The 22,197-nt window shown below is 37.3% G+C and overlaps 2 protein-coding genes across 2 annotated transcripts; both read left to right on the top strand.

Moving 5' to 3' along the window:
- The first annotated feature begins 325 nt into the window (after positions 1-325).
- On the top strand, positions 326-1,258 carry LOC102968682 (olfactory receptor 4L1-like). Its single transcript, XM_007087485.2, has one exon. It carries the CDS (start codon positions 329-331, stop codon positions 1,256-1,258), a length of 930 nt encoding a protein of 309 aa, XP_007087547.1. The 5' UTR covers positions 326-328.
- A 19,810-nt stretch (positions 1,259-21,068) lies between these two features.
- Positions 21,069-21,995, top strand: LOC102960546 (olfactory receptor 4N5). The gene has a single exon (XM_007087461.2). The coding sequence runs from the start codon at positions 21,069-21,071 to the stop codon at positions 21,993-21,995; it is 927 nt and encodes a 308-aa protein (XP_007087523.2).
- The last annotated feature ends 202 nt before the right edge of the window (positions 21,996-22,197 follow it).

The following is a 22,197-nucleotide window of genomic DNA, read 5'->3' as shown; positions in this document are numbered from 1 at the left end:
TTATCCAATTTTTGCAAGTGAGCAAATTAGTGACTCAAGATCAACTGATAAGAGTATCATGTGATCAAATAAAACAATAGAAAATAAAACTTCCATTCTTACAAATTCTTTTTAATTGCTGCATAACTATGAGAATATTATTTCAGAATGATATAACCCATAAAATAATTTCAAATTATAGATAGTGATGCCGATATATTTAAGATTATGTGTTCTCATAATATCAATTATTATCATCAATTAGAAATAGGAAAACATCAGTGCTAATGTGGCTTTTTTTTATTCTCTTTGTATAAAAGAACTTCTGGAGTCTTTCTGAATCAAGTAAATGGATCTTAAAAATGGATCTGTAGTGACTGAGTTTATCTTACTAGGATTTTCTGGACAATGGGAACTTCGGATTTTCTTCTTTGTAACATTCTCCTTAATCTACAGTGCTACTGTGTTGGGGAATGTTCTCATTATGGTCACAGTGACATTTAGTTCCACCCTTCATTCTCCCATGTACTTCCTCCTTGGAAACCTCTCTTTTTTGGACATGTGTCTCTCCACAGTCACCACACCCAAGATGATCACAGACTTACTCAGTGAACACAAGATCATCTCCATATGGGGCTGCATGACTCAGATGTTCTTTATGCACTTCTTTGGGGGTGCTGAGATGACTCTTTTGATAGCTATGGCTTTTGACAGATATGTAGCCATATGTAAACCCCTGCACTACAGGAAAATCATGAGCCACAGGCTGTTGAGTGGGTTTATGATACTTTCATGGATAATTGGTTTTATACACACCATGAGCCAGATGGTATTAACAGTAAACTTGCCTTTCTGTGGCCCCAATGTCATAGACAATATATTTTGTGACCTTCCCCTTGTGATTAAGCTTGCTTGTATGGAAACGTATACCCTGGAATTATTTGTCATTGCTGATAGTGGGCTGCTCTCATTCATCTGTTTCATCCTCCTTCTTGCCTCCTACATTGTCATCCTGATCACCGTGCAACAAAAATCATTGGGAGGTCTCTCCAAGGCACTGTCCACACTGTCTGCACACATGATTGTGGTCACTCTGTTCTTTGGACCTTGTATTTTTATCTATGCCTGGCCATTCAATAGCTTCTCAGGAAATAAAGTCCTTGCTGTATTTTACACTGTTTTCACACCCTTACTAAATCCTATTATTTATACCCTGAGAAATCAGAAAATGAAAGAGGCCATGAGAAAATTACAGTTCCAAAATGTTATCTCCACATAGAACTCTTATAGGACTCTTAGACTTGAGCACTATATATATATATATATATATATATATATATATATGATTTTTTAATGTTTATTTCTGACAGAGAGAGAGAGACAGAGCATGAGTGGGAGAAGGGCAGAGAGAGAGGGATACATAAAATCTGAAGCAGGCTCTAAGCTCTGAGCTGTCAGAACAGAGCCTGATGTGGGGCTCGAAACCACAAACTGTGAAATCATGACTTGGGCTGAAGTCAGACACTCAACCAACTGAGCCACCCAGGCACCCCAGTTGAACACTATATAATTAACACAACTTCCAAATATTATGCTAACATAATTTTCATAGATTCTATACAATACATGAAGTTCACTTTTATCTTAGACCAGTGCAGAACCACAATCAGTGCAGAAAATAATAAAATATCTTAATTCACATTTACTGCTGTTAAAACACATAATGATAATGAATGTCCTACAGCAAAATAAACATTTTAAATCATCAAGCACTTTTCCATAGATATTCAATATCTATTTATTAGTGGAGATGTAAATATGAAAATATATATATGGTGAATGCTAATAGAGATGATTTTAATAGATATGGATTGTTAATGACATTCATAAAGTTATACTACCTTTAAATGATGGACCAGTACAAATCATGATTGAGATAATGTAAACAACAATGAGAAAAAATATGAATCTAATCTCTTGATGCAATGAGACAAAAAAAAATAATAAATAATTAAATCTGACAGCATAATGAATATAAAATGAAAGAGAGAATGTGAGATACCAGAGGGAAGAAACCAATGTAAGGACAATTTCAGTAGAACTACATAAAGCATCCTTGAAACCAAATGCTCCAAGAAATATCGTAAGTATGTATGCACAGTTGACTTTCAAACCTCAATAAATAAAAATAGGAGCATATTTCTTGATTTTATGCAATATATCAATGTAACTTTTTCTTTCCAAGTGCTTTACATAAAACTTCAGTTAAATTTGCCTCTAATAAGCTTATAATCCTTGTTGCAATTATCAGCTAAATCTGATTTGGTTGTGAGTGTTGAGGAGGGGGCAGTGCATGCTAAATTGAAAATATCATATTCATTGATAGTAATCTTAAGTATTCTCTCCCAATTCAAGACACCAACATTTCTTGCTTCCTCTAGGCAACAGCTTTCTATTGATCCTAAACTACTGCATAAGTTCTTTCCTCTATTGAATGCACTCTCTACAACTATCCAGAGTGATGTGATTAAAATGCAGGTCCCAATGTTTCCTCTCTGGCTAAAATTATTTTGTGGCATTAAGACATAGGTTCACATCCTTAACTGACCTTTAAAACCCAGCCTGTCTCTGGAAATTTGCTCTAATCTACCTCTTTTCATAATGTTATATTAACACTGACTTTCTTTCAAACTTTCCAAGTTATCAGGCATCTTAATTTAGGACTATTTCCAGGCTGTTTCCTTCATCTACAATGACCTTCCATCACTCCTATACCCAGCTAACTTCTTCCTAGAGTACAGAACCTGGACACAATATTACATTTTAGAATACTTCTCCTATATGTCCTTGGCCAGTTTATATTTCTTTATTTCACTCATTTATAGCATGCTGCGATTTCCATCCTTTGCACAAGTTATAGCAATAATGAATTGTATACTTATAGGTTAATGTTAGTTCTATCTTAAGGCACTAGACTCTACATATCTCCAGTATCTAGTATGTATATTGGCTCATGGAAGTTCATATGTACCTACTGAATGAATAAAGAAATGACGAAATAACTATATTCTAGCAGTTATTTGACTTACACTTAAGGAATAAATGCACTTCAGGGCACCTGGGTGGCTAGGTCGGTTGAGCATCCACCTTCGGCTCAGGTCATGATCTCACAGTTCGTGAGTTCAAGCCCTGTGTTGGGCTCTGTGCTGACAGCTCGGGGCCTGGAGCCTGCTTCCGATTCTGTGTCTCCCTCTCTGTCTACTCCTCCCCTGCTCACACGCTGCCTCTCTCGAAAATAAATAAGGATTAAAAAAAAATTTTTTAAAGGAATACATGCACTTCTGTGAGATATTATCTGTTAAAAACTTAGAGTATATAAGGGCATATATTGCTCATATATTTTAGTAATTGAATTACAGGTGAGAGCCTTGTAATTAAAGAAAATGAACATGGAATACATGAAGAATTTCAGGCAAATGGAAGAGAATAAATAAAGCAAGTTTAGAATATTTGCTATAAAAATTACATTCAATTCTATTTCTACACAGTAAACCTAAAATCTCAGTCTTACATTATAGCACACCCTATATTAGACAAATCATAGCCATTTATAAAGTAAAACATACATCCACTGGTGGATGGGAGTATACTCCAACTGATTAAACATTACGTGAGATTTTTGTGACTGTAGTAAAGCACACTCAAAATCCAAAAACCCTCTGGTTAAAAAATATCTAAGATTACTAGAATCATCTAAAATAACCATTAAAATCAATTTTAAAAGGTTTTAAAAGAAAGTAAACAAATCACATCGGAGTCCCAATATGAAACTGAGGTCCATTCCAGGAGGGTAAACCAGCACTGAAACATTGCTCATCTACTGAGAACATCTACTGAATACTGTTACCTAGAGAAGCTACAAATTTGAGAGAGTACTATAGATTGGGCTTTGGTCCTGAACAGGGATGGAAACTGACTGGAGGTAATGCTGAGTGCTCAGGTTCTGAAAAAATAAAATAAAATAAAAGAGATTATTAGAAGAAAACCTGCCTACTGGAAGCCGACAGCAATAAAAAAAATGTCACCCAAACTTGAATCTGGATGTAGTGACAATAATGTGCCGTTCACAAAAGCTGGGTTTGCTATCATAGTCTTTGTATGTTCCCATACATCAAAGTTACAGTTTTATTTTAACCTACTACTTAAGAATGTAGGCTCAGGCATTTGCAAAGGTAAACACAAATATTCACTGAAAAGCAAAATGCTCCTTGAAAATAGTCTACACTAAACTACCAAAGAAAGGTTTTACAAATAAAAATTCACAATCAAAAATCACAAAACAAAGAAACAAAAACATCCCAGCAAACATGACAGTCAGGAGAAAGTGAAAACAATCATGAAATGGGAGAAAAAAATATTTAGAAATCATGGATCTGATAAAGAACATGGGTCCAGAATACATAAAGAACTCTTACAATTCTTGAATTGAAAGACAAATAACTCAGTTAAAAATGGGCAAAAGATCTAAGGAAAAAGGTCCCCAAAGAAGATATATGAATGGGCAATAAGCACATGAAAAGATGCTCAACATCATTTGTCATTAGAGCTATACAAATGAAAATCACAGTAAGAAACCATTTCATACCAAGATGGCTATAATCAAAAAGACAGTTGAGAACATAGAGCAGTTGGAACCTTCATACATTGCTGATGGAATGTAAAATGGTGCAACCATTTTGGAAAGAATTTTAGCAATTCCTCAGAATGTTTAACATAGAGCTACCATGTGATCTAGCAATTTCACTCTGAATATGTAAAAGCAAAATAAATGAAAACACACACCCACACAAAAGATTGAATATTGGGGCGCCTGGGCAGCTCAGTCAGTTAAGCACCTGACTTTTGGTTTTGGCTCAGGTCATGCTTAGTGAGTTCAAGCTCTGTGTTGGGCTCTGCACTGCTGGTGAGGAGCCTGCTTGGGCATCTCTCTCTCCTCCTCTCTCTGATCCTCCCTGGCTCAAGTGCTGTGTTTTTCTCTCTCTCAAAATAAATAAACTTTAAAAAACAAAACACTGAACATGAATGGTTACAGAAGCTTTATTCATAATAGTAACAAAATTTTAAAAACCTAAATGTTCATTAACTGATAGATAAACCAAAGGTGGTATTGTTATGGAACCAGGCTGGAACGCTGGTGGAAAAACCAAGCAGCACTCAGAGATCTTGGTGGATTGGAGATTTATTTAACACTGGCAGACTCAGAGGAGACCATTTCTCCAAAGATCTGAGCCGTGAGCACAAGCATGGGAGGCAATTTATAGTCTGTTACTTCTGCATTCCACATTAGTAGTAATTTGGCATACACGGCAACAGGGCAGGAAGAAGAACCCGGAAGAGGGTTCTCTAAGCTAGAAACTAGAGCTTGTTTTAGTCCCGTTGGCCATCTTATGGTGCAGAACTTTACTTATTTTCCCAACAGTACACCTACACAATGGAATATTATCTGACAACAAAAAGGAATCAAGTACTGATACATGGTATAACATGCATGAATCTTGAAAAATTTGACAATACAAAAGAAGAGACACAGAAAACCACATATTGCATGAATCCATTTGTATAAAGTGTCCACAACAAGCAAATCTTTAGAGGCACAAAGTAGATTGATGGTTACCTAGGTGTGGGGAGAGGGGAGCAAGGATATGGTCTTTTGCAACTAGTTTCTCTCCTTTAGCCTAATGTTTTTAAGATTAAACCAGATGGCAGCATGAATTAATACTTGAATGCTAAGAGCCATATCAGCAACATGGCAGAGTAGCAAATGCCTCCATACACCCACAAACACAACAGTTCATCAATTTATGGAAAAATTCCTTTTGAGAAAAATCTAAAACTAATTGAAAGTCTCCTGCACCCCCCAGGAGAATGCAAAACTTGGCTCACTGAAGCAATTAAGGAGTTTCAGGACACCCTCTCACCAGAGTCCCTCCCTGTCACAGTATCATATGATCAAGAGAAGATACACTAGCTCCAAGCTTCACCAAGGGGAGGGAAGGAGTTGATTCACACGTTCAGTGCCCCAGCTTTTCAGAGAGGTCTCCCTGAGGACTAGATTCTGTTTTCCCAGTCTTGGAGCTCTGACAGGTCTGGCAGAGTCTAGCTGCCTGTGGGAGAACAGAGGCAGTAGCTCGGGCTAGTAGATGCCATTGATTTTCCTTCCCATTCAACACAAAGTGAGTACATTAAAAAATCCCAGCTCTCAGCTTCTCCCAGGAGAGTACAGGAGTTGATCCATGCATCCAGCACCCTAACTTCTATGGGGCTTCACAACTAGCATCTCTCTCACCAATCCTGAAGCTCTGATGGTTCTAGCATAGTCTAACCAGCTGGGGGAGAATAGAGATGCAGCTTGGGCTGATAGATGCCAGAGCTTCCCCTACATGCTCCCTTAAGCTCTGCACAGAGTGAGAAAACAAAAATCACTGCCAAGAAGCAGGCTGCTTCTTCCTGGGGAGAGAAAACATTGGAGAGCCCCCCAGAATCTCTGGCCAGGCTTATTGGTGGGGATCTCTTCCTGCATAAAACCGATCTGTGAAGACTGAGAGAAGTGCCTACGTTGTCCAGTGTGCAGACACCAACACAGAGAATTGAGGAAAGTGGAGAACCAGACACAATGTTCCAAAAAAAAGGAACAAGATAAATCCTCAGGAATTGACCTTAATAAAATGGAGGTATATGAGTTACCTGACAGAGAATTAAAACAACTCCCATAATGATGCTCACCAAGGTCAAGAGAACAGTGTGTAACTTCAATACTCCCATTTAAAAGTCACATAGCTCTTGCTTATACATGAAAGCTCATTCTTGAACTTGCTTTTGTGTAGGTTTCTTTCCCCTCTTATCAGGCCCAATGTATCCCGAGTCAGGCTGGAACTGTAGTTATCTCCCTGGAGAGGAACTTAGGCCATGCCTACAGGGTCACCTGCTGCCTTACAGGAGAAAAGGCTCTGGAACTTCCTTGAGCAGGAGGAAGTTCTTGCTATTACAAAAATGAAGGAGACTGCAGAGCCAAAGTCTTCAGGGGCATTTATCCAGAGGTACTCATGCCAGATTTCAGGGTCCTAGATTTTCCCTTCTAGTGCCTTGACCTTACCGTAACACACATGCCTTGCTTGAGTGTTTATATTTTGTTGGAACTGTGTAAGTCTGTTAGATCTTCAGACTACTCCTTGTCTAAGATATTCCCACTACAGGAGATAAGGACTTCTTTGTCAACTACAAAAGAGTTATTTAGATCCCTACACTTAACCTATAACTGCTTGTTCTGGTCTTCAGTATATTATTCCAAGGCATCAACACAACTTAAAATCAGCAAACAACTCCTCTATTTGTAGGAATTTTTCTCCCCTTATTTTACAAATGACTAAATGCCTGAATCATTCACCTATAATAGCATTCATTTTCCACAAGATGTTTCCCCAGGTCACCACCACTGAAATCTTTAGGTGTTCGTTTGTTTGTTTTGTTGTGGTTGTTGTTTTTTTAAGTAGGCTCCAAGTTCAATGTGGGGCTTGAACTCATAACCCTGAGATCAAGAGTCATTTGCTCCATTGACAAGCCAGCCAGACACCCCACCACCACTGAAGTCTTGAGCAATCGGACATTTATATAATGCCAGTACTTGTCTAGTCCCAAACACCAATTGTAATGGAGTCCTATTTGCACACCAGGCAGTGAGTGAACCGACCACAATACCCATATATCACCTGTGCTCTCAGACCACTCCCAATACTAATTATGTTAGTTTAAGTCATCTAAGAAGTAGATACCAGATGGGATTAAGGTGCATTCATGGTGGAATACTACTCAGTAATAAATTTTAAAACATTTTTTAAGCTACTACATGCAACAACATAGATATATCTCTAAAACATTATGTTAGTCAGAAGACACTCAAAACAAAAGAGTACATATTGTAAGATTTTATTTAAGTGAAACTTAAAAATAGATAAAAATGATATTTAGTGTCAGAAATGAGAAGTCCTTAGCTCTAACAGTGAATATTTACTACAAAGGGGCCCAAGGGAAATTTTTGTGTGATAAATGTTTTCTAATTTGATAAGTTAAATAGCTTCATAGATGCACACACAGGAAAAAAATTCAATCTATAATTTAAGATCATTTCATCTTAACACCTGCAAGATATTTCTCATACATAAAGGGAATTAAAAACAGGAACTGGTTACTAAAAAAATAAATAACAAAAACAAATAAAGTGGTTTAAAGTAGGATTTCGGATGGTGCCCTATTGATGTGGGAAACAAAGGCAGAAGGAAATGGCAGGTAAAACTAAATTTCCTTATAACCTGCAGCCCATTGACAAATACTTGAGGCTCCGGCCAGTCTTTTTTTTTTTTTTTTAACGTTTATTTATTTTTGAGACAGAGAAAGACAGAGCATGAACAGGGAAGGGGTGGGGGGTCAGAAAGAGAGGGAGGGAGACACAGATTCTGAAACAAGCTCCAGGCTCTGAGCTGTCAGCACAGAGCTGGACAAGGAGCTTGAACTCACAGACCAGGAGATCACGACCTGAGCACCTGCCCCAAGGCTCCCACCAGTCTCAATGCTAATGCTTTGCTATAGGGAAAACAACTTTAACTTGACAATAGTGAGGCCTCCAGTATCCTGTGAGTCTTCTTTAGCATATGAAAATCCCTTTGGAAACTTCCCCTGGACTTTACCTCCCCCAACTCTATAGTATATAACCAGTCTCTCCTCATGGCCCCAAGGCATCTCTTCCTGCCCAAGGGTCCTGTTCCCATGGTTTAATAAAATCACCTTCTTGCACCAACAATGTCTTCAAGAATTCTTTCTTGGCCATTGGCTCTGGACCCCGTAAGCTCCACCATAACCCCAAAAAACCTCATCACTATCACCAGTACTGGTAATAAAAGAAAATGCTTTGGCAAATTGTGGAAATAATATTAATTATCATAGAGCAGTATCTTGCTTTTTTTCTTACCAGAAACCTTTTCTTTTTCCTCCCTTGTGGAGTCTCCAGCCAGTTGTAAGTTCTTACAACCAATGTCTAATTATATTCTCCAAGGTAAAAGGTCACCTGGGGGAAGGAGTTCTAGGTTGGCTGGGCTTAACAGATATCTTGCTATTTGATTGTTTTTAAATTTTAAATTTGTTTGTCTTCTGAATTTCGTGGACTTCTTTTTTCCTAATTTTACCTCATGTGTAAAAGTAAACTAGCAGTGCACTATAATTAATAGTGTCTTCCAATTTATATGTCCCTTTCAGCAAAATAATCTGATTTATAGTGAAGTATTTAACACCTAATCTCTTTTTCCCTGGCACTAACACCTGAATGGATGACCATGTTTTACAAATTAAAATGTAGTTTAGAACATTTGACATTTAGTCTACATGTTTCTGTAAGCATACACATCATCTTCTCAGTTCAAACAGAGGAACACAGTCATCAAAGTCATAGGTCATTTCATACAACTCAACCGAGCTTTAGTCTTCTTATTTTAAAAAGTAATGTGTCAAGCCGTTCAGGGAAATAAATTTGTCACAATTTCATTATAAATAAAAATGAATGACTAACAAGAAGAATTCTAGAGGTTCTATTCATCTAAAAGTATTCTAATTTTTAATTGAGAATTTAGCCTGTCAAAGTGCAATGTGGAAGGCAAAGGGTTCTTTCCTTCATACTGAATCATCTACTATTATGACTTATTTCTTTCCTCAATAGTAATACAGCTTTTGTTTTAAGAATTTGGAAGGCTGATGTTGAGTTATAATTTCTGAATTTTGAATTGACTCTTCTTTGCCTAGAAATGATAAAACAACTGACTTCTCCATAAGATCAAACATCCATCTAATAAGAAAAGAAAAAGAAAAGAGAGAGAGAAAGAAGAAAAAAACATATACACATAAATAATAAAATGATGGTATCTATTTTTGTCCTGTTACCTTAACATCAAATCTCCAGATCTAAGCAAGCTCAACTTCAACTTATTTTGTCACCCTATATTTCATATGACGAGAGTTAAAGTTACCAGAAAGAGACCACTGCCTGATACGATCTTCAAAACCAGTATACTGCTATTACAGAGGGATACTTTCTTAAAATTTTTCAACTGGATTAAACAAGAACAAACATAACTGTAGAATAATGAAGTATCACTACATTCAAAATAACATATGGATTCAGGAACTAAAATAGACAAAACAGAAGAAAACTTTTGAATGCTAGAAAGCAGTGAGCAAGCCTGAATCATGGAGGACATGGGCTTAGTAGAAGCTCTGTTAAGGCAGCATAGCCTAGGGGAAATAGGTATCAGAGAACAACCTCACAGCCATTCCTGGGATTTCCTCTGTTGCCTCCACCTCTGCCACAAAACCTGCCAGTGAAACACCAAACTTACCAACCAACTCACCTGTCTCCTTTGTTGTCACCTTTTTAAATCTTTTTTTGATTTCCTCTCTTCCTCTAGCCATCTCTCTTTTTTCCTAGATACTGATGTCTCCTGATTTCAATATCAGCAATTTATAATTAAATTTTAAAAAGTTTAAGCCACACTGTGTTACACTATCAAGAACTCTATGGGGCGCTTGGGTGGCTTAGTCTGTTGAGAGTCTGATTCAGTTTTGGCTCAGATCATGATCCCGGGGTCATGAGATCAAGCTTAAGATTCTCTCTTTCTCCCTCTGCCTCTCTTTACTGTTCATGCTCTCTCTCAATGGAAAAAAAAAGAAGAGGAAAAGAAATCAAAAGAGCTCTATGATTTATCTAAAATGTTAAAAATTTTATTGTTACCTAGTCATTCCTTCTTTGCTAACCTGAATATAAAAGATAGACTGTTTGCTATTATATCTTGTAAAAATAGAAAGTTTATTTTTCTAAATCAAGATGCACTGTCTTCAGAATAAAAATGGAAAATGTACAAATTTCCTTAAAGATACAGCTCAAGAGTATTCTAGGCAGAATATTAACAGAACCAGATGATTATTTTGAACTGTGTGGGATAAAGTACAGGAATACAGAGAGACCCTAAGAAGATATACTTAGGATCAGTTTTCAAAATATTTTAGACGAAATGTAGACAACCCATGACAGTCTCTCCAAATAGCAGAAACAAACAAATAAAAACTTCATGTAAGAAAAAGCTTCAGAATAAAGAATAAATCAATGATGAGGCTCCAAGCCCCTTTGTTAAGTCTTCAGAAACACTAGACACAGTGCCTAGTAGAATCATGGCTGGAAAATAAGATCAAGAATCCTACGGGTTTTGTCCACATTAGCCAAGTACACTTAAAGTAGACAAATATGTCTCAGACAGAATTATGGATGTGGCTTTTGAAGCATGAAGTATACACACAAAAAATTTTTAGAGAATTATTCTGGCAACACAATAGCTAAATTGGACTAAAAAGGACAGAGTGGAAAATACAGAGTCTTGGCAAAAGGCTTGAAAGAACAATACACAGAAAATGATATCCAAATAGCAAAAATGTGAAAAGTTGCTCACTACCATTCCTCAACAGGATGTGTAAATCAAAACTACAATGAGATGCCACTACACACTAACTTGAATGAACTGCTAAATTTAGACTAAAAATACAAATTCTTGTGAAGATACAAAACAATTGTTTCTCTCCTATATTGACAGCAGGGGTGTAAAATGTCATAGCCACTATGGAAAAGCAGGGACATTTCTCACGCATGAAAAATATCCTGACCCTATGTTTCAGCAACCCAACTCGTAAGTGTGTGCACAAGAGAAATGAAAGCAAATGTCCATGGAAAGATTTAATACAAGAATGCTCTGGTTGCCTTTATTTATGTTTCCCTCTAAATTCAAGCAAAAAGCCTCTTCACTTGCTATATATTTAGAAAGTGGAATATTTATCAGTAAGAAACATTGATCTTGGGGCGCCTGGGTGGCTCAGTCGGTTAAGCATCCGACTTCGGCTCAGGTCACGATCTCACAGTTCGTGAGTTCCAGCCCCGCGTCGTGCTCTGTGCTGACAGCTCAGAGCCTGAAGCCTGCTTCACATTCTGGGTCTCCCTCTCTCTCTGCCCCTTCCCTGCTCATGCTGTGTCTCTCTCTGTCTCAAAAATAAATAAACATTTAAAAAAAAAAGAAACATGGATCTATATCAAAAAATATATAAATTTAAAATGCCAGACACAAAACAATACATATTCTGTGGTCCCATTTATATTATTTTCAAAAAAATACAAAACTAACCCATGTTGATAAATTTAAGAATAGTGGTTATTTCCAGGGATGTAATTGGCCAGAAAGAATTTCAAGGGAACTTTCTGATATGTTGGAAATACTCCATATTTTGTTCTTTGTCATGGTCAGAAGGTATATACATGCTCAAAAATTCCCCTAGCTGTATACTGAAGATTTGCTCATTTTATTGTACATAACTTACAACTCAGTAAACTTCAGAAAACAATAACAAGTACATGCATTCACACACTAATATTGACCCTCTACTTATATTTCTGAGGACTTGTCTTTCATGCATTCAAAAAGTGACACATTTAGGTTTAATTATTGCAGAACACATTGGGATAGCCCAAAAAAATGTAAATAGCTTATATTTTCCCCATTAGGAGAAAAAACAAACTAAATAATAAGCAGCCATATAAAGAGTTAGGAAATACTTTAAGCATTACATGAAAATTTTCCCAATAGAACCTGTAAGGGAAAAATAAAGTACAAGATATTGTGTGATATATTTCAAATATATGTTTAAAAGAGGGGGAAATGTACATATAATATTATTTACACAGTAACAATTTTGAAAATTTACACAAGAAATTGATTGTTTCCTTTCTGGTAGGATGAGTATGGATGACAGACTGCAATGGGAAGATTGCTCACCTAACTTATCGTTTTTTACCTTAAAAAGTGTAACTACGCATACATATTTCCTGTTTTTCCTATTACAAACTCATCTTGTCTGAGTCACTTCCATGTTTTTAAATTGCAATGCCATTATTCATAGTTAATCCCTCCAAATTCTTGAGTTATCCTGATTCCTCTTTTCAGACATCATGTCTATCACCAAGTCCAAATGACTGTACCATAAAAATACATGTTGAGTTCTCTTTATTCTTTCTGCTACCCACTTCCTTCCTCCATTCTCCAGCAGGCTAAGTCCCCAAATTTTCCTGAGCATAGAACTGCAAAATCTTGAAACTGTTCTTGCTTTTACACTTGCCTCCTTCAAATCCCTCTTCCCCACAGTGGCCAGAGTGGCCTTCAGATTACAAAAGCCCTACTGTAATTGTGAGTACACAGGTAGAAGAATGACTACATGCCGTATCCTGTGCAACTGCTGCCTACCTCTCTGACATGGCCTCATACTTTTCCTCCGTCTGCCCATGACTTAATCACCACGTGGGTTCTTCTCTGTTCCTCCATGCACCAGCTCTTTCACCTCCATGGTCTTTGTTCTTGCTCTTCCCATTGCCTGTTCTGCCCTCTCTCAGACCTCCCATAGCTAGATTTATCTAGTTATTCAGCTTAAATGTCACCCCCTCAAAAAGGGCTTTTCTAATACCCAACCTAAAAGAACACCCTACTTGTCCCCGCTTGTTCTCCAACACATCACTGTTATATTCTTCATTTTTGACAGTTTTAAACCTATCCTCTTTGCTCTTTGACTGGCTCCCTCCACTGGAATATAAACTCCCTGAGAGCAAGGACTTCATGTAGCATAACTAGTGCTGAATTGCTGACCCATCCATACACTAAGCCTTCCAAATGATAGATACTTACAACATTTTGTAAAAGAAAGAAATTCCTTTCCACGGTTTCTGATTGGGAAATATCTGAGGAATCTGCAACAGTTTCCCAAAAAAACAACCATCGTGGGTGGAGCCAGGACTACAATCTTGTCCTCTGAATTCCAGTCTCATATTTTCATCACTACTGGATGCCTTGTGTAGTAAACTAGTTCAGGTCATCCTAAGATACACCTCTTAAAACACACATGGACACAGACAAACACACACACAGACACATACACAGACACACACACACACATACATCTTTCTTTTCTTTTTTTTAACGTTTATTTATTTTTGAGACAGAGAGAGACAGAGCATGAATGGGGGAGGGTCAGAGAAAGAGGGAGACACAGAATCTGAAACAGGCTCCAGGATCTGAGCGTTCAGCACAGAGCCCGACACGGGGCTCGAACTCACGGACTGCAAGATCATGACCTAAGCCGAAGTCGGACGCTTAACCGACTGAGCCACCCAGGCACCCCTACATCTTTCTTTTTAATATTACAAAATTGTCTGAGATTAAAATGCTTTCTCACCTGAGATGAGAGGCCCACTGTAGACTAGTTAAGTTCTCTATATTATCCTGGGTGTTTTGTAATTAAAAAACAAACAAAAAAGACTTTGTATTTCCAAAGATCTCTCCTCTCTCCTCTGATCCTCTGCTCCCTTTCTTCCCTCCCTCTCCCCCCAACCTTTTTCTGTATTTGTACATGTGGCTTTGTGGTACAGGTATCTCTGTGATCATGGTTTCTCTGTCCCATTATCTTTTCTCCTATTTTTTCCATTTGTGTCCTGTCATGTTTTTCCTTCTGTTCTCTCTCTTCCATTGATGTTATATTTCTAGCTATCTGTCTTTCTGGAAATTTATCCTTTCAAGAAGCAAAATGACATACATTCAAAGTTATTTATTTGCAGCACAAATTTAATAGAAAAAAAATGGTCAACAATATTATCTCCATCCCATCATTTTCATGATGTCCCACTCTACCTCTGACTGAACCGGACATAAATTTGAATGAAAGTGTATTTGTATATTTTATTTCTTTTGTAGAATTTAAGTTTGTTACCTTAATTTAATTTTTTAAAATTTTTATTTATTTTTGAGACAGAGAGAGACAGAGCACAAGCAGAAAAGGGGGCAGAGAGAGAGGGAGGCACAGAATCTGAAGCAGGCTCCAGTCTCTGAGCTGTCAGCACAGAGCCCAACGCAGGGCCTGAACTCACAAACTGTGAGACCATGACCTGAGTTGAAGCAGACGCTCAACTGACTGAGACACCCAGGTGCCCCTGTTACCTTAGTATTAATATCACTCAGATTTATCCTATCTTCCCTTTTAATGTATAACAAGGAAACAATATTAAATGGATTTATTATGATTAAATACTTTTTCTTTCATGTAATATTCTTTAATTGAAAAGCAGAAAGACCTTCATTTTGCTATGGCAGAACATAGGAACTACATATTCAAAAAAAGTGAGTAACTATAAATATTAAGATCAAAAGAACTAGTGTATAAGACATCAGGAAGTTCTCTTATTTAAGGAGAATTATTTCTGAAAAATCTTTTATCTCTGTTTTGTGCCCAAAATATGAACATACTAACATACTTACCATTAGTCTCACTACTAACCACTTTAAACACCAATGCCTTCTCATCACTTACATGAATTAAATAGAAGGATCTAGAATAACCTTCCCAGGCTCACTACTTTCATTATGCTTAATAAACATGTGTGGCAGTCCATTAACACTGTCACTGTTAAAACATCCAATTTAAAATGATGACATGATCCAGTCGGGCCTTACTTAGCTGCCACACTTGTTGAATATTTTTATTCCTTAAAATGTTCTCTATTTCTACTTGACATTCTAATAATTCCCACTGGAATCACTCTGCATGCTTAAGGTAGCTGAAAAACTCCAAAGCATATTCCCTACTGCATCACAAATTAGAGAGCAGATTCCAGAATTTATGATGTCCCACCGTGAGGATATATATTAAAGGAAAAATTCAGAAGTGATCAGGTAATCTCCTTTTCATCAGAAGGAAGAGGATGGCCCCTTGTCTAAGAGTAGCACTGGAGCCTTAGGGAGGTGAAATTTTTGGTCATTCTTCATATTTAAAGGAAACAGAAAGGAAGAATAGAATAAGAAAATCATCACCTACTGCCTTAAAATGCACAAGAAAAGCTTTAATAATCCTGCAGAAACAGAAAAAGGGTAAGATCTAAATTCAGACATATAGGATTTTCTACCTTGTCCCTCAAATATACCTCCTGTCTGTCCTCCTCATGAATAGTATTATATTAAGGGGGCTAAAATCTTTAATTACATTATTATAAAGAAGTGAAAATGCCAATATCTTAGGAAGATTAATCATCTGGACTTCCATTTGGGTATCACACAAATGAATAGGTTTTCCCCATGGTAAATCAGAGATACGGGGAGAATGAAAGTCAGGAATTGTAAAGTCAGAAGGTATAGGCTGAGTCCACAAACATCACGACTTCACAAGTTTGCAAACCTCTTGGTTCCCACACTCAGTTGGCATGCATTTCTTTCCCTGCATATGGTCCCAGGATACACTACATATGGCTCAGAGTTAGGGATCTTAAAACAAGAAAGACTTGATTCACAATCCTAGCTGAATTAGGTAAGAAAACTTTGCACCCTTCCTTGAAACAACATAAGTGTTTACCTTGAAATGACTCATATTTAAGCAGTCACCCTCTCTGGGATTAACTCTAGCACACTGACACAAAAATCTACTAACACAGGGTCCACTTACCATTTTTTACTAGAATTTGTTTACCCACTGAGTGCTTTCTCAGTTCAGTTTGTGTAGATGTGATATGCCTACTAATCAACTCATTTGATCTTCATATCAACCTTGCACAGTAGAAAGAGTGGATATATTATTTCTCCTTTATAGATTAAAAAAAATTCAGATTTTAAAAGACTAAATGATTTGCATAAGGTTTACAGCTACCAAATTGTAGTTATAGTAACTTAAATAAGATAGAATAATTCCCAAAGCAGGGTTCTATCTGTAACATTCATGACACTATCTAAAACATGAAAATATTAAAGGACAATAGAGGTTTCCATCATCCAATGTAGCCATCCCATTGATTTGATAAGCAATTGTCTGGGTGAAGACTTGTGCAATTGAATAAAGTTTTATATAATCCTCAACTTTAGTATTGATTAAATATTTTTTATGTTCTTCGGTTCGATTCACAGTTTTCAAAACTCATAGAAATGGATAAGAGTGTATTTTAATAATTTGAAAATGTTATGAATATAGTATCAGAAAACACAATGTCATTTTCAAACTTTCATTAAATGGATTCATATTGGCAGGGGTGGTTTTAAGGGGATTTACTTCAAAGCACAAAGGTAAATCACTTTATTTTTATCATAATGAGTTAGACAAAATATTTGAGACAACATGAAGTAACTAATGAGTGTTTGAGACGAAGTAAATTTCAGCAGGTTTAATGTTCAGGAAGAAAGTCTTAGCAGTGAAGAGCAAGTTAAGCTTTTCAATCTGTTGAAAAATCCACTGGAATGGAACACTTAGGAAGCACCTACCATACTCCCTCTACCTTGGAGCAATCTATTGTCTCAGAATTAATGGAAAGACAGGTATTGAAAGTAATGATGTAGAATGTGTGCACGAAACAAAGTGAAAATACATTAAGACTAAAAGAATGTGGGCAAATGAGAGAAAGGGAAGGACAAGAAAGAGTAATGAAGAAGGAAAAGCAAGGGCTCTGTGGAGAGAAACCACAGGAAAAATAAAATAAGGCAAATGTAAAAAGAATATTCGAGAAAGTGGGTCTATAAAAGAGAATTAGTAGGAAGAGAATGGATAAATATGAAACGTTTAGAAAGGAGCAAGAGAAAATGCATGGGGAGAGATGAAGGAGATGCTAGGAAGGTGACCTGTCCCCAAACACCTGGCTCCAGGAGGAGTCCAGGCATGCTCAGTGTGACCTGTGGAGGCAGTGTGTCTGCACTCTGAGTAAGAGGGACAGGTACCAGCACCCTCTCTGTGCATCTAAAGATGCACTAAAATGCCAGATGTGTTTTTTTTATTAAGGAAGGATAGGGGTGATGAAAACATTCAGGTCTGTGTCTTAGCCTACACTGACAATACTTCTTTGCTTTATCTGACTACAACAAAAGCTTGTGCCTGTGAGAATCATTGCCTGGGGCTTTTTTTTTTCTTTCAGGAATCCATTTTATGCAGAGTAATGTCCGTTGGATGCATGTCTGTCCTCAGTGTCTATCATGAGCACAATTTGAGAATCACGGGAATAGAAGGTATATAAATGGGAATGGGAGAAGAAAGTGGATTAAAGACGTGAAGTGATATGCAAGTCCATCTTTTAGTAACAGGGAGTAGAGATGGATACTGGAAAAATAAAAGCAGAAAAAGAGTGGGAGACTGTAACTCTCAGAGTGCTCCCTGGATCTTGAAATGTCAACCCCCCCAAAGCATGAAATTACTGTAAGTGATTACCTGGGATGCCCAAAACCTAAATAGACAGAGGGTGCTGTGGACTTACTTTCCTAAGAACAGGTTTGTATAGGCAGAGTAAGAAATAAAGGTGGAGACCAATAGGCATCCACATGGGTAAAAGACAGAAGGAAACTTCTAAGTTAATTTCAAGGACACCAAAGATATTTTTTTCCTCTTTTTTTTTAAGTTTTTATTTAAATGCCAGTTACTTAACATACACTGTAATATTAGTTTCAGGTGTACAATATAGTGATTCAACACTGACACACACTACCAGCTGCTCATCACACTAAGTGGACTCCTTAATCCCCATCACCTACTTAACCCACCCACCCCATCCCCTTCTGGTAACCATCAGTTTGTTCTCTATAGTTAAGGGTCTGTTTCTCAGACTGCCTCTCATTCTCTCCCTCTTTTTTCCCCTTTGTTCATTTGTTTGCTTTCTCAAATTCACTATGTGTGTGTTGATACCTATGTGAACATGTATCTGTATGTACAAATATGTGTACACATGTTATAAATTCCTTTTCTATAATATTTAGCGGCTAGTTACAAATGTTACTGATCACATAGAACATCACAGGTTCTGATGTTTCCTAATAATTGTGCCCTAAAATACCAGCATATTGCCTAAGTGTCCCGTGAGTTTCTTTATGGACTTCTTAAGGTTTCTTTCGTCTTTCTCCTTTTCCTCCCCTCTCTTCCTACCTTCTCTTTTGGGGATGCTATCAAAAATTCGTGACAAATTTCAATTGGGAATTTTTCTCTCTCCAGTTTTTCCCACCACATCAAATGGCACTTAAAAAATGATTTATTGAAATATAATCAACATACCATAAAATTTAAAGAGCATAATTCAATGGTTTTAAATGTATTTACAGAGTTATGAAAGTATCATCATCATCATGATAAATTTTAGAGCATTTTCCCCACCCCAAAAAGAAAACTCATATTAGCAGTTACTCCCCATTGCATCGTAGTCCTAGGCAACCACTCTTCTACTTCCTGTCTCTAACGATTTGCCTTGTCTGGAGATTTTCATAAATTGAATTATACATATGCTGTCCTTTGTGACTGGTTCCTTTCACATAGCATAATGTTTTTGAGTTCATTCATGTTTCTGCACGTCGCAATACATCATTCCTTCTTATTGCCAAACTATATTCCATTGTATCCATAGTATTTTTTAAAAACAACTATTGCATGTAATTAAAAAACAAGGGAGGGGCGCCTGGGTGGCTCAGTCGGTTAAGCATCCGACTTCGGCTCAGGTCATGATCTCACAGCTCGTGGGTTTGAGCCCTGCATCAGGCTCTATGCTGACAGCTCAGAGCCTGGGGCCTGTTTCAGATTCTGTGTCTCCCTCTCTCTCTGCCCCTCCACCACTCACGCTCTGTCTCTCTCTGTCTCAAAAATAAATAAACATTAAAAAAAAATTAAAAAAATCAAGGGAAATATTGTTATATGTCACATTATAATATTTTGTTACAATTAGCAATCTTCCGTTTTTAAGTCATTCGTGCCAACAAACATCTAGAGATATCAAAACATATGAGTATTTATTTATAAAGTATGTTTCTACTATTATAGTAACATACAAATTAGAAGACAACCACAAATATAATTCTAAGTAGAGTTCTTATTTAGACCAGATTACAGCCTGAAAGGGTAAATATTTATGCAAGCAATATTACAATTAAGTAATACCAATTTACAGACTCTGATTAATAATGTACTAATCAGTTTAAACTAAGAAATACATACCTCTTATTTTTATCTACTCTACTTGCAAATGAGAATGAAGAAGTTGCTGCAAAATTAAAATCTTAACTACAATTCCTTTATTTTTCTCATCTGTCCAATGAGTACATCATACTTTATGTTCTATATGGACAATTCCAACTCTATCATGCTTTGATTTATTAGTTGAGATATTGAAAATATTTTATATATTATGATAAGTTTTACATGAAAATATTTGTGGGAAGGATGTCATTTGCCTACCATTCTGAGATCTGAGGGAAAAGGAGGTTATGGATACATGGTGAGCAAATAAAACTGGGTTAGTATTAATTAGGATTTAAGAACAGGGTATGTAGTAGATTCAGGATGGGGACCAACCAAGAGGGTAACTAGGGGAAAACCTCTAAGTTAGGAGAATGTAGGATTCTTGTTTGAGACCCTAAACCATTTTGGAATAAAGGTGCACAAGGACACCAAAGCAGAACAAGTAAGAAACACATTTAGAAAAGAAGGCATAGAACTAGGGAGTCTACAGGAAAGAAATGAAAGAAGAATTTGCCAAAGTACTTTGGTCTGTGGGAATAAGAAGTGACCAAAAGCCAGCAACTATTATAACATTAGAGACAGTGCACCACCACTAACCAAAAGAACAACAAGCCTGACAAATTTCATAATGATTAAAGTTTTTTAATGAGGAAATTTCAACTATACCTCAAGCAAACTAGCCCAGAGTCCTAGAGGAGAACATTACATAGAAGCTCATGGTTAAATGGGAATGAGAGTGGTTATAAGAACAATGGCTTAGGGGGGAATCAAGAAATGAAGGGTAGAAAGGTCAACTCAAGACATAAGACAATTACGGGCATGTGTTTTTTTCTGCTAGGCAAGTGTTAGAAGTGGTAAATGCTTTTATCTGAAAAGAGCTATGGAGTAGATGAAAAGGTGGTTATAACAGATATTTTGTTCTTTGTTATGTTGCAGACAGAGGAGAGATGGAGAGGGAGAACAGCACAGTGGTGACAGAATTTATCCTCCTTGGTCTCACCCAGTCTCAACAGGCTCAACTCCTGATCTTTGTGCTAGTCTTAGTTTTCTACCTCACCATCCTCCCTGGAAATTTACTCATCATCCTCACCATCAGATCAGACCCTGGCCTCACAGCCCCCCTCTACTTCTTTCTGGGCAACTTGGCTTTCCTGGATGCATCCTACTCCTTCATTGTGGCTCCCAGGATGCTGATGGACTTCCTCTCTGAGAAGAAAATAATCTCCTACAGGGGCTGCATCACTCAGCTTTTTTTCTTGCACTTTCTTGGGGCAGGGGAAATGTTCCTTCTTGTTGTGATGGCCTTTGACCGCTACATGGCCATTTGTCATCCTTTGCACTATACCACTGTTATGAACCCTAGAATCTGCTATGCCTTGCTGTTGGCTCTGTGGCTTGGGGGCTTTACTCATTCCATTGTGCAAGTAGCCCTTATTCTCCACTTGCCCTTCTGTGGCCCAAACCAGCTGGATAACTTCTTCTGTGATGTGCCACAGGTCATCAAGCTGGCCTGCACAGACACCTTTGTGGTGGAGCTCCTGATGGTCTCCAACAGTGGCCTGCTTACCCTGCTGTGCTTCCTGGGGCTTCTGGCCTCTTATGCTGTCATCCTCTATCGTGTGAAGGGACACACCTCTGAAGGCAAACACAAGGCTCTTTCCACATGTACCACACACATTATCATTGTGTTTCTCATGTTTGGACCTGCCATCTTCATCTACACTCGTCCCTTCAGAGCTTTCCCAGCTGACAAAGTGGTTTCTCTCTTTCACACAGTGATCTTTCCTTTGATGAACCCTGTGATTTATACCCTTCGCAACCAGGAAGTGAAAGCTTCCATGAGGAGGTTACTGAGTCGTCACATGGTTTGCTGAATGGAATAGAAGAGTGAGACATGCAACAAAGGAGAAAGTTCAGTTGGAATTAATTAAATCATTTATTCATTAGTGTACTATGTGAGTCAGTCATTTTAGGAAATACTGAATTTATTAAGCAATTCCAATTTTCAGGCACTATTCTAGGTATGTGAATAAGGCAGGTAAGATTCTAGGTCTCTTGGGGTTATATTGAAATAGA

Source organism: Panthera tigris, chromosome B3, assembly GCF_018350195.1.
Source record: "Panthera tigris isolate Pti1 chromosome B3, P.tigris_Pti1_mat1.1, whole genome shotgun sequence".
Classification (NCBI taxonomy): domain Eukaryota; kingdom Metazoa; phylum Chordata; class Mammalia; order Carnivora; family Felidae; genus Panthera; species Panthera tigris.
This window is presented reverse-complemented; position numbering and strand designations above follow the sequence as displayed.